The sequence below is a fragment of the Triturus cristatus genome, chromosome 6 (assembly GCF_964204655.1).
Source record: "Triturus cristatus chromosome 6, aTriCri1.1, whole genome shotgun sequence".
Lineage (NCBI taxonomy): Eukaryota > Metazoa > Chordata > Amphibia > Caudata > Salamandridae > Triturus > Triturus cristatus.
This window is the reverse complement of record NC_140589.1, coordinates 116,023,823-116,042,475: the sequence shown is the minus strand read 5'-3', so window position 1 is coordinate 116,042,475 and position 18,653 is coordinate 116,023,823. Positions and strand designations below refer to the sequence as shown.

Below are 18,653 nucleotides of genomic sequence, written 5' to 3'. Positions count from 1 at the left end.
CTCTCCAGTACGTCTCTTCAACATGATCTGCTAGAGAGTCAACAGACCCCTCCCAGTCCTCCTCACCCTCCCCTGGCTGCCACTCAGGGCGGTAGGGAATGCCAGGAAGAACAGCGGTACAAAAGTACCCTCCGCCGCCGGTCGGTCACGTCGGATTGGTGCCGTGTCCAAGTCAGGGGTGTGGCTAGAGACGACGCCGGCTGGGGGCACAGCCGGAGTCTGGGGCGTCGCCACTGGGATCAGCACCAGGGAAGGTATGTGAGGTCGACCGGTGCCGATCCGAATCCATGCCTGGATTCACGGGGGCCCTGGGCCGCCCAGGCCAGAGCTGCCGGCATCGAAGGACTAGATCCCCCAGCCGAGTCCGCGGGGCTCAAAGGTGTGCCGGCGGAGTCGGGCTGCCCAAAGATGGAGTGGAGGGCTTCATAAAAAGCACAAAGCTGGGCAGGGGGCGCTCCGGCTCCTGGAAAAGGAGGGAAGCGCGGAGCCATCCCAGCGGGCTCAGAGGACAGAGCCAGGGAGCAGTGACTCTTCGGTTGACTAATAAGACAGGCTGGTGAATTTTCCAGGGCCTTGTACTTCTTATCCAGGCATGGCAGGACTGCAGAAATGGAGGCAGGGGTCTTCATGACCTTCAAACCCTCCTGTAGGAAGGTGAATATCTGACTATGGTTACCCCCAACTTTTTGCCTAGTGTCTAGCTGGTTTTTCGACTTAGTTGGCCTGAGATCCTGCCATTCAGGGTCTCAGACTGTCTGCTCTCTCTTTAAAATGGACTCCATGTACCCTAGGTACATACCCAATTGGTAAGGATCACCTTATTGGACCCTGTACAGTGTATCCTAGGTAGCCAGGGCATAGGTGTACCCTAGGCCTCCCAGGGGCTGCAGCATGTATTATGCCACCCCTGGCTTGGCCTTCCAATCGGACACAACTGGCTGATCAATCAGCTGGAGCAGGGTTGTGTAATCACCCCTTGCTTAGATATAGTATACCTATATCTACACTTAAAATAGACACATGTGTACCTATCAGCCACTCCTATGGCAGGCCTTAACAATCCTGGAGGCAGAGTGCTTGGTAACATGTGAGATGGTGCTCTAGCATGAGCTGAGCCTGTCTGCAGCTTTCGGAACCATGTCCTTATAGCTGTTCTATGATATAGCCTACCATATACTCTTAAAGTACCTTATAATCTTAAACGGTTATGGTAACTATGGTTTGGCTTTATCAAAACATGTCGTGTAAGGTGTCTAACACTTTGGAATAATACCCCCATACCATTTCTGGTGATGAGGATATTATTCCTCCCTTCTAGAGGGAGAGACATGTTAAAATCCTACTTTGCTGTTTAACTCTCACCAAAGCCTCAGCATCACAAAATGGATGCTGCTGCCACAGACACAAGTCTGACCTCCTGCAGCTGGGAGTTCTCCCAGCCAGGGAGGCCTGGACAAAAGGTTTTCTGCTTGGGGAGGTGCTAGCACCTCCCCAGACAGACTTTAGTGTATTGGGGCAGGGAGGGCTGGAAGGAATGAGACATGCCTGGGGCACACAAGGTGCTCCATGCATAGTCCAGTTCAAACCGGTGCTGGGGCACTCCAGCCCCAGCTCTGGTGCGAAACTGGACAAAGGAAAGGGGGTGTAGCCACCCCCCTTTCTGGTCCCACCCATAGGAGGGACCTTGCAGGTAGCCCAGCCCACTAGCCTAGTATATTAGAAGGTAGCTGAGCCCTGCAACTTGAGATTATCCTGAATCTGCAACTTGAACAGAAACTCTGGACCTTCGACATTCGACCTCAGGAAGAAGACTGAAGAATCTCCCTTGTGGCCAACGAGTGACCACACTGGGCAACCAGGCACCATCCAGCGACGCTGCTTGCTTTGCGACTGAATCCTGCGAGGGACGACTGCAGAGACTGATTAGCGCCGAGACTTCCAGACACCTCTGAACCAGATCCACATCTACAGCAAAGCTGAGACCCGTGGAGGCGACGAGGGACGTGGGACCGGCGACTTGGGAAAAGTGGCTAGTAACTGACTAGCGCGACTTCTGAGGCTTCCTCGAGGCTGTGCTTGGGGAATTGAGAAGCCCCAATCCCGAGCACCATCTGCAAAGAAGATCAGCTCCCCACACTTCACGTGTTCTGCGCGGGGCCCTTCTGCACTGGAGTTGTTCGACGTGTTGTCCGGTTGCTGGCCCGTTGGCTAGTGACCTCTGCGACGACGAACCTTTGATTTTATCTTGCTGGTCCGGCTCCTCCAGACTGGCACTCGCTCCTCTGTGAAAGAGAAGCACCCCAGACCTTCCTGGTCTGCACCAGAAGCAAGTCCTCCATTCTGTGTGGGTTCCGCTTGCCAAGGCTTGTTGGGTCCTAGCTCGACATCGACGCCGCCGACAGCAAGAGCCTTCGTGGGACAGCTCATCTCCTGGTCCTGGTCGTCCTTGACGCCTCCTGGTACCCGTGGCTGCTGCGACAAGCTTCACCTCTTCAACTGCATCTTCACGACATCGCCTGGTTCCTTCCTGGTTCCTTCCTGGTTCCTTCCTGGCTCCTGGCTGGTGACCTAGACTCTGTCCCTTCTGCTTGCAGGTACCTTCCTTCTTGATTCCATCCTTGGGATGCACCGGACACTCTTCACTGACTGCCTGTCAGCAACTTTCCTTCAGGCATCCATAGGAGTCAACGACGAAACCCGACGCAAGTTCACACCTATGCACCCGCAGCCCGTGGGCTAGGTAACTTGAGTACTCCGGTGCTCACAAGGGTATTGACTATCCTAGGGTCTAGTTTCCGAGTCTCGACCTCCTAGTTACTCCAGAAGTGTCCTAAAACTCTTAATTTCTAACAACTACTATTTCTATCGACTTTTACGCATGAGTGTTTCCACTCTGCACCTGAATCCCGTGGGCCTCCCACTTCCTAACCTTTGGTAGTATAGTGTAGCCCCAGCGATTCCCTAGGCCTAGGCCTATTCTGTGTTCGTGACAGTGGTTCTTCTACCACTTACTTAGTATATGGTTTACGTGGCCCCTAGGGCCTAACTGTATTATTTACCTGTGTGACTTAATGTATGCTTACATAAGACTGTGTTGTACTTACCTCGAATCTCATAAAGAGTGCTGAGGGTATTTTGACTAGAATAAATACATTCTATTTTTTATATACATCTGTTGTGGTGTCCTTTCATTTGGTATTCAAGGGATTACAAATGGTATAACAGCTGGCTTCACATGCCATACAGACTGCTCTTGTCCATGCTAAGACTGCTCTTGTCCATGCTACCACTAGGATAGCTGGTCTATAAGGTTGACTTTACAACCAATCACCATAAGGGTTGTTTGGACTGATACAAGGTGTACACTAGAACTAGTGACATCATATATCAGGCCAACTTCTCACATCTCCTGCCAGATAAAGTCGATGATCGGCATAGCCCGGACTTGTTTCTGTGGCTGGTCTTTGAAATCATACAAGAAATAGTCGTTGTCCTTGGTGACCATAGGAAGTTGGAACCTCTTGGCTGCTCTGTCCATGAGAACATGAAATCCACAAATATCAGCTGGTGGAGAGTCGACAGGAATAGGAGTGGTAGGCGATGGAGTCTGGATCTGATAATTGTCACACTCTGTAAGTAGGGATCTATCATCCAACTCCCCTTCTTCTCTGTCTTCGTCAGTGGTATGTGTGTCCTCCGGGTGGTGAGACATCGATGCCACCGGAGAAACTGGGGGGGCGGCCTGATGATCGATGAAGGCGGAGGAAGAGGCGTCTGAGGAACAGATGAGGCCGACTGCGAGGGGGGGGGGTGGTAATCGGTAGTGGTAGTCATCAAGCATATGCTGCAAATGGGAAATGAGAGACATGGGCATCTGTGCAGTTGGATTCTCAAGTGGTGGTTGAGCATTAGGCTCTGGGTAAAAATCATACCCTTGGTCATCATCAATATCCTGGCACTTGATGAGAAGCTCAGAGGACTGCGAGCAGCTCGGAACCTCTTCTGAATCCTCCTCATCAGCCCCATAATCAAACAGCTCCGCAGGAAGATTAGGAGATGCTTGAACTGGCACTAGAATATCCAAAGAAGACTGTCTACTGTTGTGTGAGATTTAGATTGCGTATATCGGTTTCCCGATTTATGCCCTTATATAGGTACAATTCACATTGCCCTTATTTGGATATAGAAATCTGGCCCTTATTTAGACATTGTCCGTAGAAACCAAATACAGGCATGGCCACCTACATCCGTCCATCCACGTCACAACGAATTCTTGGAAAACCAGACCCTTAAGCCTTTAGGAATTTCCCTCAGCTTGAATATTGATTTCTCCAAGAACTCATTAAGTATGCATGAACATCTATTCCTTAGGGGTTCATTCATAACGTTCCTCTGCCTGACCTTTATGTCAATACTGGCATTCCTAGATACCTTCAAGGTATAAATGTACCAGCACTTGCCCTGGCAAATTGCGGTTCCCGGAGGATTCGATCCAACCCAGACTACGCGGTTTGCCAAGGCAAGTTTGGAAGGAGATCGAGTACCAGCCTGATGCACTGACCTGACGCTGCCATCCTGCTCGCAGAGAATCATCCAGCTCCAGTCCTCTCTGACTGACCTTGCGGGGGGTTAGACTATCAAGTCCAGAAAAGAGATTCCAACTTCTCTCATTCTAAGGTATGGAGCTGACTAGAACTTAGAGAAACCTTTGGCAAACTCTTGGCTAAACTAAAATATAGCTAGCTATACTTTAGAAATGGCACCTACTTCAAACCTCGTACTGCACTTAGGTTAGGTACAGTGGGGTAGAACAATTTAGAAGCATCAGATGAGTATCACATTTTAGCTTATGTTATTTATGTATGTATTTTGATTAATATATGTCATAGCTACAAACCATGCTATTGCAGTATTTTATCTTACTGCTAACCTCGTACATATTGTACTTTGCTGTTTGTCTTATGATTGTAGCAATTTATATCTCTTGCATGAGAAATAAGACTGTTCAATAAACCCTTTTATTGAAACGCCAGTCTCTCTATTTCTGTGCAACTCTGTAGAAACTAAGCATACACGATTGTCTGAGTGAAACTTATCTATTGTTTCCACGATTCTGAGACTGTTCCGATTCTAAGAGGAAACAAAGTTGTCATGTTTATGCGGTTGTCAGAGACTAATCCCTTCTTGTATATTCAAGAAGTTTCTAGTGACCTCTGAGTTAGCTGGCACATACAAATAATTAAGTTTAATATACTCGATGGAGATATACTGACCCTAGTCCTATGTCAAATCTATAGTGTATGTTATTCCAATGCGCAGAGCCTATCAGGGATATAGGAACTACACTACACTACACTACATTGAAGCAGGGAAGCCTCCGTCACTCCTGACGACAGCAAACGTGTTGCTGAGGACTTCAAGGGGACTAGAGACATCAAAGCTGGAGGCGGAACCAAAGATTCTGCCGACGTAGCTGCAGTCGTCGACTAGGAGCGTCGTTGAAGTTCTGTATGTGAAGGCTTCTGTGCCGTCGATGAGGCAACTGTCGATGAGGAGGCCGTCGACGAGGGCTCCGTCGAAGAAGCAGGCTGATCCTTGAAAGCTGTCGACCACCTCGTCGACGAAGAGGCGTCTGTCGATGAATGACCAAAGACGGTGCGCTTCTTCTTTTTCGTCGACGACGAAGTGAGGGAGGCGGTAGACGAGTGAGGCTTCACCGACACAAGCGTCGACGGAGGGGACGCTGACAACAATCATTGTAAGTTGAGGAGAAGAGAAGGTGGAAGTCGTCGTCGTAGAAGTGGCGACGGAAGACTTCGACGACGAGCTCGTCGACGAGATACCAATTTTTTTAGGCAAATGTATCTCAGGAAGAGACCTAGACGCTTGAGACTTAGAGGCAGGTCTCAGAGGCGTAGAGGGCATAGACTGATCCTTAGGAGGAGTAGGAGCCCCTTTTGAGGAGGAAGGCTGGTCTTCAAGTTTAGATGTGTGATGTTTCTTCAGCACCTTAGCCTTAGGAGATGTCATCTCCGCCTCACTAGCCCTCTTCTTAGAGGTGACAGTCCTGAGAGAGGAATCACTCTCAACATCTGATAAGGGGTTAGCCTTTATCTTGAGCTTCTGCAGCCACAGAAGAAGACGTCCTTCTCTGTCTCTTAAAGTCTTTTAAAGAAAAGTACTGCAGATTTTACAATCTCTCATCTGATGGTCAGGGTGGAGGCAGTAGATACACTTTTTGTGTGGGTCCTCAGAATGAAGCCGGAGATTCCCACAAGACTCACAGTGTCTGAAGAGTCTTAGTAGATGACATTGTAGAGAAGATATTCTGAAGAATTTCTGAAGAAAAAATTGAAGTACTGAGCAGAGCTCAGGGAGACTCCCTTCACATGATGTGCGGTAGAAAACCTGAGAGCCTGAGTGTTGGACCCGGCCTCGTGGCATGGTCCTTACCCCCGTGGATTGTGCCCGTTCCCCGCCCCGGTCTTCACGGGCCACCCTTCTGAACTGCACCGAGGCCCTTTCCCCTGAGCGGCACGAGGTCGCATACCCCTCGTGGCTCCGCCATCTTGTTGGCACCCACGTGACTCTGTGCACCAGCCAGCGCGACCCCGCTCAACCCGGCCTCGACCCCAGCGAAGCCCCGACATCGAGGCACCACGAACTGGCCAGGGGGTGCCGCAGGAACCATTCATCACCCCCGGCGGAGGACAGTATCGATGGGACCCCCAAATGTCCTCCCCTCTCGAGGTGTGATCGCCCTGCAACTCCCTTGGGCCTGGCGCCTCTCCTGCTGGGCGTCTGGCCACCTCCACCCGGCCTCTCCGCCCCCACCGGGCGCCTGGGTCCGGACATCAAAGGGCTCCAGACCTATATCTGGGGCGACCCCGCCACAGATCGGCAGTTGTATCCCGGAGTCGAGAGCCCTGCTGATTGAATCGCGGCTGACCCTACGGAGAAGAACTCGTCGGAACCATCACGAGCCCTGCTGACTGCGTCGCGGCTCCTTCTTGCGAACACTTTGAAGCCACCTGGAACATCGGAGCCCTGCTGACGCTGTCGCGGCCCAACCTCGCTGAAACCTCCCTCGGAGCCCTGCTGACGACGTCGCGGCTCGAGCTGAACAGAAACCGTCTTGAGAGCCCTGCTGATTGGATCGCGGCTCTCCCCGAACTGTCCGCCAGAGCCCTGCTGACGCCGTCGCGGCTCGACCCCTCCGAGATCCGGAGGTCCTCTAGCTTGAGGATAAGAACTGGGCCCCAGGTACCCTCGTACCGCACTCCTGCCGAGGACTGTCCCGCTACCCCTACCCTTCCAAAGAGACACTGAGACTTTTGGTGGATCCCTCGATCCCTTTGTGTAAATATTGACCTCGCAACCTTTTTATTGCTGATAAAGAATTGCTTGTCTTGAGACAACCTCCTTGAGTCCTGTGTGGTGGTGTTACTGTGCTAGTACGTGATAGGAGAAGGATCTCTCAGGAGACTTCTCGGCAGCGCTCGGCTACTTCGTACAGTGTGAGGGTCCCCCTTGGTGGTCTCGCCGACTCCTCGGGGTCCGCCTTCCAACACTGAGCCTCTGAGGAGAAGGTTCCAGAGGGTGCTGTCACCTGATTGGCTGGAGTTTGGACCATATCTAATGACTTGGACAAGTTATTAAAGTGACAAGTTTTTTTGTATTAACTTCTATGTTACAATACTACCTATTGCTCTTTTAGCTATGCTATTGATATGCTATTGCTATATTGCTACTCTATGTACCATGGGACTCCCACTTCGATGACGGGGAATGATTCAAGCATGTGAATCTATGAAAGATACCCCAATACTGGATAAGGGGCCAACATAGTCTGGGTGAAAGTCACAATCTATGCCGGATCAGCGCAAAGGGATTGAAACTCTGAAAATCGAGCAAAGGGCTCTAGATCCAGAGCAGTCACCAAGGCCAAATATGTGCTATATGCATCTCTATCAAAAGTGGGTCCAAGGATATGACATTGAGGTCGGAGTCATGGAACAAAGTCATTGATGTCAAGACCTACCTTTGAAACGGAGTGACATTGGGAATCTCAAGCTTCCTTTTGTAATGGTTCCTGTGCTTCTTTCTGGAGGACGTGCCCTGTCGTAGGAAGTGGCCTGTTCTGAGGATTTGCTGTCCAGAGGTAAGCAGAAGGCAGTCCTTGTACAAGACTGAGATCTAGAGCGATGAAAGTCCTGATGTTTGTATGCAGCCCACTCTTTAATGATCTTGGTGTGCATAAAATTACACTTCTCACATGACTTAGTATTTGGGCCCCATTCACCACACACAGTAGTTGTGCGAGTCTGATAATGACATTGTTAGTGACAGGGAAAATGGTTTCAACCCGGGCATTTTTAGGGAAACAGTCTGTCAAAACACTGCAAAAAGACAATCTGTAAGGAAATGTTCTCAGGAGAGCAAATCCAATTTGCATTGAAAGGGTGGGTGAAAAAAGGAACAGTGCTCGGGTGGCTTCTTATATAGCTCCATGATGTCTTATCTAGTGTTGTCCCAGATTCAAGGAGGCACCTATTGGCGCAAGAGAGACGTTTCTAAACTTTCCAGATCCAAACTGGCACCTTGAGTAGATTCAAGAGATGATGAATATGCAGGTAGAAGTAGCCATCAACAATGCATTAACTACTTTGTACACCAAGACATAAAAAACACGGTTAACTTTTTTGATTTGTTTTAGTTTTTCTTAGTGGGCCCAACAAAAGCTTCTTTGGCAGGCTTCATTCAGCACATTGTACCCTTTGAGAATGTGTACAATCATTCCCAATCACAATGAGTTTTCCATCTGCCCCACAAAATATAATGGCCAATGTTAAGGCGTTTGTGTGCACTGTTTATGTCTTACCCCAAGGAAGCATTGGATAAGTTGCTTGAAGTGATATTGTCTTAGGATGTAGTCCTGTGGTGAAATGGATGTACCAAGAACTTTTTTATCATATGTTGACAAGAAATAATCTTTAATTTCTGGGATTCGATTAAGAACTTCCTTCAGTTGTTTGTATCGAGGTCGCTGCAGAAAGAGGACATGAAACATTTTATTGGTGTATATAAAGAGAGCGAAGAAAAGGCAGTTTGCTGACTGGTGAAGCAGAAAGTATCTGGCAATAAAGTAACAGTGCACATTTTTTAAAAAGGAATATGCTACTTACCAGTATGCATCTGTTCTTGGCATGTAGAGCTGCAGAGTTGTACACTGTGCATAGATCGCCATCTGGTGTTGGGCCCGGATGTTTGCAGTTTGTTTTTGTTCTTTGGACAGTCTTTGGAAGTCACGAGTTTGGTGACTCCTCCTTTGGTCCGTACTGCGCATGGGCTTCGGCTCCATTCTCAGATTGTTTTTCGCCAGCAGGGAAATGATGGAGCGTAGTAATAACAGTGAGAAACCCATGTGTGTAATATCTAAATAAGATAGACTGGAACGGATACAGGTAGCCGGGGAGGCGGGTGGGCGTGTACAACTCTGCAGCTCTACATGCCAAGAACAGATGCATACTGGTAAGTAGCATATTCCGTTCGAGGCATATGAGCTGCAGATTGTACACTGTGCATAGATTATATAGCAGTACCCAACCTTAGCGGCGACCACCGGTATCCGTTGCAGCGGATTGAAATAATGTCTTTAGGACAGCCTGGCCCACAATAGCTTGTTGCTTGGAGTGCACGTCTACACAGTAATGTTTTGTGAAGGTGTGCGGTGTTGACCATGTGGCTGCTTTGCAGATGTCATCTAAGGGTATGTTCCCTAGAAAAGCCATAGAAGCCCCTAACTTTCTTGTAGAGCGGGCTTTAGGTGGAACAGATAATGTTCTTTTTGCTTTTTGATAGCAAGTTTGTATACACTTTACAATCCACCTAGCTATCCCTGATTTGGAGATGGGGTTGCCTTTATGTGGTGGAGAGAAGGAGACAAACAATTGTTTAGTCTTTCTGAAAGGTTGCGTTCTTTGTATGTAGTACAGTAAAGCCCTCTTAACATCAAGTGTATGTAGAGCCCTTTCCGCAACAGATTGAGGTTGCGAGAAAAAAACAGGTAATTCCACCGATTGATTGAGATGGAAGGGGGAAATGACCTTGGGCAGAAATTTTGGGTTGGTACGAAGAATCACTTTGCTGTGATGTATTTGTAAGAAGGGTTCCTGTATAGTGAACGCTTGTATTTCGCTAACCCTTCTAAGGGAAGTGATAGCTACTAGAAAAGCTGTTTTCCAGGTGAGGAACTGTAGCTCGCATTTGTGCAGTGGTTCGAAGGGCGGACCCATGAGCCTTGTGAGAACTACATTTAAATTCCATACAGGTGAAGGCGGTGCTCTGGGTGGAATTATGCGTTTAAGGCCTTCCATAAAGGCTTTAATAGCGGGCACCCGGAACAGTGATAGATGTTGTCTGTTTTGCAGTTAGGCAGTGATAGCTGCTAGGTGTAGACGTATGGAAGGATATGCCAGGTTACACCTTTGAAGATGGAGTAGATAGCATATAATGTGTTGTATGGATGCATCTAAAGGGTTGATTGTATTGTTACGGCAGTAAATGACAAATCTCTTCCACTTTGCGGCATAGCATGCTCGAGTGGTAGGACGTCTGGCTTCCTTGATGATATTCATGCAGTCAGGGGGAAGGTTAAGGTATCCAAATTCTAAGATTTCAGGAGCCAGATCGCAAGGTTGAGCTGCGCTGGGTCCGGGTGTCTGATTTCTCCATGGTTCTGAGTTAGGAGGCATGGGGATAGGTGCAGTTTTTGGTGTGGTACCACTGAGAGTTGTAGTAGTGTGGTGTACCACGGCTGCCGGGCCCATGTTGGGGCTACAAGAATGAGCGTGAGGGAGTGCTGTTGCAGTTTCCTGACAACTAATGGAATTAGTGGTAGAGGTGGAAAGGCGTATGCAAATCTGCCTGACCAGTTCATCCATATCGCATTGCCTTTGGACAATGGGTGTGGGTATCTGGCGGCGAAGCTTGGGCATTTTTTGTTTTCGTGGGTGGCGAAGAGGTCTATTTGAGGATGCCCCCACTTGTGGAAGAATGGGCGAAGAACTTGTGGATGCAGTTCCCATTCGTGTATTTGTTGCGTTAGTCTGCTGAGCAGATCTGCGATGGTGTTTTGTATGCCTGGGACGTGCTGTGCCAGGAGATAGATGTTTTGTGGAATTGCCCATCTCCATATGCTCTGGGCTAAGCGGGAGAGCTGGGGAGAGTGTGTCCCCCCCCTGTTTTTGAATATAATACATTGCAGTCATATTGTCTGTGCGAATGAGGACTGCTTTGGCTGAAATCTGTTTTTGAAAGGATTTTAGGGCTAGAAAGATCGCCAAGAGCTCCAGATGGTTGATGTGGAGCAATTTTTGCTGTGGCGTCCATAGACCTTGCATTGTGAGGTGTAGGAGGTGCGCTCCCCAGCCGGAGAGCGATGCGTCCGCTGTTAGAATCACCTGAGGAACCGGGTCCAGGAACGGCCGCCCTTTGGAAAGGTTTGTGGTCTTCCACCACTGCAAAGAGTGATGGGTGCGGCCGTCCACCAACACCAGATCCGTCAGCTGCCCCTGGGCCTGGTTCCACTGTTGTGCTAGGCACTCTTGAAGTGGACGCATGTGGAGTCTTGCATGGGGCACTATGAAAATGCAAGATGCCATCATCCCTATTAGCTTCATGAACACTCTGGCTGGGAGAGAGTGCTGAGGAATAAACGTTTGGCGCAAGGCTTGTATGCTTGCGATCCTGGCTGAGGTGGGGTAGGCTATACCTCTGGAGGTGTCTATAGTGGCCCCGAGATATTGCTTTGTGTGAGATGGTATGAGGTGGGACTTTTGGTAGTTCACCGTGAAGCCTAGCCGGTGGAGCAGTTGGATGGTGCTGTTTGTTTGTTGCACACATTGGTTGTAGGACGCGGCTTTTATGAGCCAGTCGTCTAAGTAAGGGAAGACGTGAATATGTTGACGTCTGAGGTGTGCTGCAACTACGGCTAGGCATTGGGTAAACACCCGTGGTGCGGTGGTGACCCCGAAGGGGAGAACCGTGAATTGGTAATGCTGACCGTCCACCACAAACCTGAGGTACTTCCTGTGAGAAGGGTGTATTGGAATATGGAAGTATGCGTCTTTTAGATCCAAGGTAGTGAGAAAGTCTCCCTGACAAAGTAGTGGGAGGACTTGTTGCAGGGTGACCATGTGGAAATGGTCCGAATGTATGCATGCATTTAGAGGCCGGAGGTCCAGAATGGGCCTTAGGGTCCCGTCTTTCTTTGGGATTAGAAAATACAGAGAGTAGACCCCTAAATTTTGTTGATTGAGGGGGACTTGCTCTATAGCGTGTTTTTGGAGGAGGGAGATTACCTCTTGTTTGAGCAATGTGGAATGCTCCTGTGACATTGGACGGTGCCTTGGTGGGATATTGGGTGGGGTGGATGTTAGCCCGAGACAGTACCCTGACCGAATAATTTGGGTCACCCATTTGTCCGATGTTATGGACTCCCACTCGTGAATAAAGTGTTGTAGTCTGCCCCCGACCGGAGTGGGATGGTCTGGGGGGAGCGAGGGGAAGTCATTGTGTGGGCGGCGTGGCAGAACGGGTGGTGTTGGTTTTGCCCCTGCCCTTATTGTTGTTGCCCCTGTATCCACCTCTTTGGTAGCCCTTTGAGAAGGTATTTTGAGGAGGGGACTTGTAGGAGGTGGAGGCGCTATCGGTGGAGTAGCCTCTGCCTGTACTACGAAAGGATGAACGCCGAAAGGAGCGTTTAGGGGTCTGGGATTGTAATGCCCACATAGACTTTGCTGTGTCCGTGTTCCTTTTTCATTTTTTCCAATGCTTCGTCCACCTTTGGCCCAAATAGGTGTTGTTGGTCAAAGGGGTGATTTAGAATGGATGCCTGGACTTCTGGCTTGAAGCCTGAAATTCGGAGCCAGGCATGACGGCGAAGCAGGACACTAGTGTTTATGGCTCTAGAAGCAGTGTCCGCTGCATCAAGGGCACATTTAATGGAGGTGTTTGTAATAAGCTTTCCCTCCTGTATGAGGTCGTGTGCTTTACGTTTGTGTTTCTCAGGGAGGTGCTGCATAAGAGCCTCAAGCTCATCGTAGTGTGCTCTGTCATAACGCGCGAGCAGCGCTTGTGTATTTGCAATGCGCCAGATGTTCGCGGCTTGCGAGGCAGTGCGTTTACCAGACGCATCTAGGAGTTTTGATTCCTTATCTGGCGGTGGGGCCTCACCTGAGGACTGTAAGTTAGACCGCTTTCTAGCCGTGGACACAACTAGTGAATCTAAGGGAGCAGGGCCCTTAATGTAAGTAGGGTCTGAGGGTGCTGCTTTGTACTTCTTTTCAATTCTAGGGTTTAAGACCCTGGCCCTGACCGGGTCTTTGAACACCTCAGCAGCATATTTGGTGACACCCTTAAGCATAGGCAAGATGGCTGTGGACTTATCCTGGATATCAAATGTATCCAGTAAGAAGTCGTCTTCCACTGGTTCGCTATGTAGTTCCACCCCATGGTAGTGTGCTGCTCTCTGCACTAAGTGGTGAAAACCTAGTGAGTCCTCTGGGGGAGATGGCCTGGATGGGTAGAGGTCATCTTGAGGCACATCTGGTATGTCAGGGTTGTGGTAATCTTCCCATGGGTCTGGGGTCCCCGGTGGTGTGGGGTCCATTGGGGCGTCCGCTGGATCATAATCCGGATCCCCGTAATCCGGCTCTGGGCACGGGGTCGGGGAGTGATGAGGCAAGGGTGGCGGAGACCTGGGAGGGAGAGGAGGTGGAAGAGGTGGAGGAGGAGGAGGAGGTGTAGCAGGTGGTGGGGAGGGCACTCTGAGAGGAGATGTGGCAAAGTCCTTCCGCTTGGGCGGTGGAGGAGTAGCTGGTGCGTCAAGACGTCTTTTCTTGACAGTGAGAATCAAGAGCCCAGTCTTTGGATCCTTTGATAATGTCTTTTGAGAAGGATCGGGTGTAAAAAGGTCCGTTGGCGCCGAGTCGTCAGCTGGCGCCGATGTTTTCGGAGCCGAGGATTTGGGTGGTTTCTCTGCGCCATGCTTTTTTGGAACTTCCTGTTTTTTCGGCGTCGAGGTAGGCTTCGGCGCCGGAGCGTCGGTGCCGAGGGATTTATGTTTGTGTTTTGTCGGCACCGAGAGTCCAGGCTTCGGCACCGGTGGCTTCGGAGTCGCGCTGGGCGTCACTTTCTTCGGTGCCGAACGGTGTTTATCGGCACCAGGAGTCGGCTGGCTCGAGCCCGAGCTGCCGTGAGACTTGTGAGGCTTCGACACCGGGCCCGAAGGTGGGGTGATAGAAGCTGCGTGTTTGGTTTTCCCTAGGCCCGAAGGCGAAGGTGTAACCTGAGTCTCTTTGGGTTTGGGCGCGGGGGTGGGAGGGGGTAGAGTACTCACGACCCTCTGCGCCGGTGTGATGTCCTCCAGGTCGGAGTCGTCGGCCTCGGAAGCGCTGACGATGTCTTCCTGCTGCTCGGTGTGGTGTTGCCCCGAAGCTCCGGTGTCGTCTCCAAAGATGTCCGGTGGAGCCGAGGTCGATGAGTGCGCCATGGTGCGTCGAGCTCTTCGATCCCGGATGGTCTTTTTTGATCGACGAGACTTACAGGCGGGGCAGTCTCTAGCCTCGTGTTCTGGAGAGAGGCAAAGGTTACACACCTGGTGGATGTCGGTGTGGGGAAATTTAGACCCACATTTTGGGCACTTTTTGAACGGAGTCCTTTCCATCGGCCGGGACCGGAGTCGAGGAGGGCCCGAAGGCCGGTGCCGATGTGTGGAATCGAGAAAAGTGCCTCTTCGAGAGATGAAGATAGATGAAGAAACTCGATGAACGAGGATTTTCCGTCGAGGCTGGAACCGTAGAAGTTCGAAGCCGGAGCACGAAGTATCACATCCGAGCCCGATGGCGGAAAAAAACAATCTGAGGATGGAGCTGAAGCCCATGCGCAGTACGGACCAAAGGAGGAGTCACCAAACTCGTGACTTCCAAAGACTGTCCAAAGAACAAAAACAAACTGCAAACATCCGGGCCCAACACCAGATGGCGATCTATGCACAGTGTACAATCTGCAGCTCATATGCCTCGAACACACAGTTTTGTATCTATTTTAACATTCCGAAAAATTTGCTTTTTTCCAGATTTGAAGACCATAAACATTAGCAGAACAGTCAGAGTGGATTGACTTCCCCCATACTTCTGTGGGCATGTGCCCCCACCACAGAAGTACTCATACCATTTTACCCTTTATTAGGTCACAAACATTGCAATGAAGTTTATTTTTTAAGGCAATTCATTGGTGTCAAAACAAAAAGAAAATCACAACTCACCCATGAAGGAAGGTAAAGAGACAAATCCACCTATCCACTCTGGTTGGTAATCTCAAGTTCTTTAAATGTTGTGCCCAAAAGAGCCTCCCTGTCCTCGATAATGCAGGGGTCATTCACAGAACCCTCTCTTTTCCACATTACTGGCTGAGAAATCATCAACTGATCTTTTATAGAGGGGCGTCTCCAGTTAATATCTTTTGATCTAGTGCTCAAATTCAAACCACTAAGCTTGGGCTTTTCCGAGTCCTACTACATGTGTTAGTGCGCTGCTCTCACCCACACCCTCTTGTGCCTAATATAGAAGGTTCCCTTTACATTTAGAAAGTGTACGTGCGTGGTAATGTCATCTAAAGAGAATTTTCAAACTTGTTTTCTATAAAGTTAGAGAACATGGATTTGTCTAATTCCATATTGATAGCATGTTCCGAAATCTGTTTTGCATGTGGACTTTTTTTTGCAAATCTTCTAACCCTTTTTCTGGCTCAAACAATACCAGATAAACATAAAGCTCATTATGACAGATACATCAATTGCCAGAGGAGGTGAGGTAGTGGGAGAACAGCTGAATAATGTGAAAACGTTGTTGATTATACTTGAGCTTTCGCCCACCCGCCTATACTATTCTGCTCATCTACAGACTCCGGAAATGTGATTACTCTTTTACCTCGGCTTTTAAAGAACTTTTTATCAACAAATGCACTTCAAATGTCTAATCTACCAATAGCATCGGATTTTAATGCATGGTCAGCACATACATAGATTTATTCATTGGAATTTCTTGATACCTGCAATTTGTTAGTACTGAAGCCTTTTGTGTCTGTTCCTACACATTGTTCTTAGCATGCAATCAACCTTTTTCCAACCACAAAAGAGAACATTCGATCCATCAAGAGTCTTACTGAATGTACTAATAAGTATGTTATTTTCCTTACTGGGACATAATGTCTGTGTGACCAGGAATTTGCCAACTATGAGGTCATGAAGTTGGGAAAAAAGTTACAGACCCCTCTTTAGCTACAAGATGGGAGAACACAAAGACGGACTGAAAAATCAACACTCTCCTAACTGTGGAGAAAGACTCAATACTCAATTTAAGGGTGGGAGTGACGGGTAGTAGCCAATGGGTTGCCTACCTTTAGGTTGTCTACACCCTCTATATGACCATTTGCTGTGGAAAGTGGGCATAGGCCTTGACCCTAGAAGGCTAATTCCTGACACAACAACATGGTGGAAACTGAAAAGTGGGGTCCAAATCAGCTGGCCCGCCCTAGTATGGTGTTGGCTGATTGTGGGCACACCTCCTAATCTAACATTTTCCCGCCTGTCTTGCTGCCAAAAATTGTGGTCAGGACAGGGGGATGGGCACCTCCACTATCTGGAGAGGCCCATGATCACCTAACAAAGGCGACAGGGCCTTTGAAGCTTCCTGCCCTGGAATGACCATCCTGCTTGGAGGAGATGTGACACCTCTGCCCAGAACAGGCTTTTTTCCCGTCGCCCAAGAGCAAAGGCTCTCACCTCAGGTGGTCAGAAATCTGTCTATGGGGGCTGGCTGGTCGACACAAGTCAGTCAACTCACTAGTAGTCTGCACGTTGTCAGGGGCACCTCTAAGATGCCCTCTGTGTGCATTTATTAATAAATCGAGCACCGGCATCAGTGTAGATTTATTAAGACGAGGTGTTTAGTACCAAGCACCTTGGGTTACAGTGAATCCATCATGTAGCATCCAGGAGACGATGTCACTACAGTGAGGCATTTGGGGAGGATTCTAAGGTAAGGAATCTGCAGCTAGAGCCTCTCTCTACCAGATAAGGCATTATCAAAGTTAACTAACTTGTCCATCTGATAGAGACATCTAGCCGCAGATTCCTCATCTTAGAATCAAATACACAAGCAATCCCATCCTTGGAGGAGGCGCTGTGAACTGACCTCACCAAAGATCCCCAACTAGGAGAAGCCGGTCCAAAGATAGAAAGGGACCAGACTATCCCAAAATGATAGGTGAAGCAAATGCTCACTGAAAGGACTGATCTCCAAGAAGGACTATAGGAAGCCCATAGGGAGTAGAAAGCAATAAGACCGTGAGAAACCCGGTTTAGAACCATTAAAAGAGGCAGCCCCAAAAGGGGATGCAACCTAAGAATGAGAAATGCAAAGAGACCAAGGACAATAGTTCATAGAGTCCAGGTTCAAAACAAAATGGAAGGAGCATACACAGCGTGCTGAGTCACAGCAACACATACAACGAATAAAGAGCACCCACCGATCGGTGAGAAAACTATCCTGAGTTCGGAAAAAAATAGACCTCCAATGATAGAATGATGGCGAAAGAGAACAATGAATGCAGAAGAGCACTGATAGGAAAACAACAAGAACAGTAAAGAAACCGCTCTTACATTGAGAACCTTGAGGATATATAGGGCATCCTCCGAAAATAAATAACTGAGACGATCACTTAAGAGAAGGAATAAAACAGGCAAGTACAGCCAAACAGGCTGAACCAGGTCACCAGGAAGGGTATAAGTAAAACACAGTGACGGAGAAGGCCAACACACACATATATACCTGAAGTAAAAGAGATCCATTCAAGAGATAGGTATATGCATGCATAGACATATACATTCAAAGATGAATGTATCCAAGGATAAATATGCATTTAAAAAGCATATAAAGTTCCGTAGACACACAAGCCATACAGAGTAATCAAAAGTATATCCACTCAACTGAAGGTTACCCACATCCTCTGCCAGTGAGTGGGAGGGCAAGAAGTGGAGAAACGAAGACTACTCTAAGAACAGAGGTAACCAAGGAAGGACAGATATAATACATTCTACCGCCGTAAAGAAGACGTTATGACAATAACTAAGGTGGAGACAGAAAGACTAGGCTGGAAAACAGCAATACAATGTCACAAAAGAGTAGGAAGTGGAGGCATTGCGCACTACAGGAAAACAAGGTCAACATTACAAAAACCAATGCCACTGACTGAGGAAGGGTGCCAGCAGGAGGTAATAGGCGAAATGAAGAATAAACAGCATGTGGAAGTCCACCATGAAGAAGACGACGACGACGACTGCTAGGTTGAAACAAAAGGGCTGGCGGAGACTAAGAGCAACACACAGTCGATGTGGCAATCATACACTGTCCAACCTATGGAGGCTGGAGAAACAAGTGAAAAACCTGACCAACACAACATGAAAACTTGAGAAACAGGTAATAAATCCAACCAAAGCTGTAGACGAAAACGGGGATGCAGAGTATGAGCGGAACAACCCCCAGGAAGGGGGAAAAAAAAACCAACAGTCGATGATAGTGCAGATGTAG

At 48.7% G+C, this 18,653-nt stretch overlaps 1 protein-coding gene across 1 annotated transcript in view; it reads right to left on the bottom strand.

The window, feature by feature from the left end:
* The window catches only part of LOC146816481 (exportin-5-like), a 1,583,592-nt gene that overhangs the window by 41,589 nt on the left and 1,523,350 nt on the right, over nt 1-18,653 (bottom strand). The window contains 1 exon segment of the mRNA XM_085610325.1: nt 8,882-9,046. Within this exon segment, the coding sequence (XP_085466451.1) occupies nt 8,882-9,046 (165 nt within the window).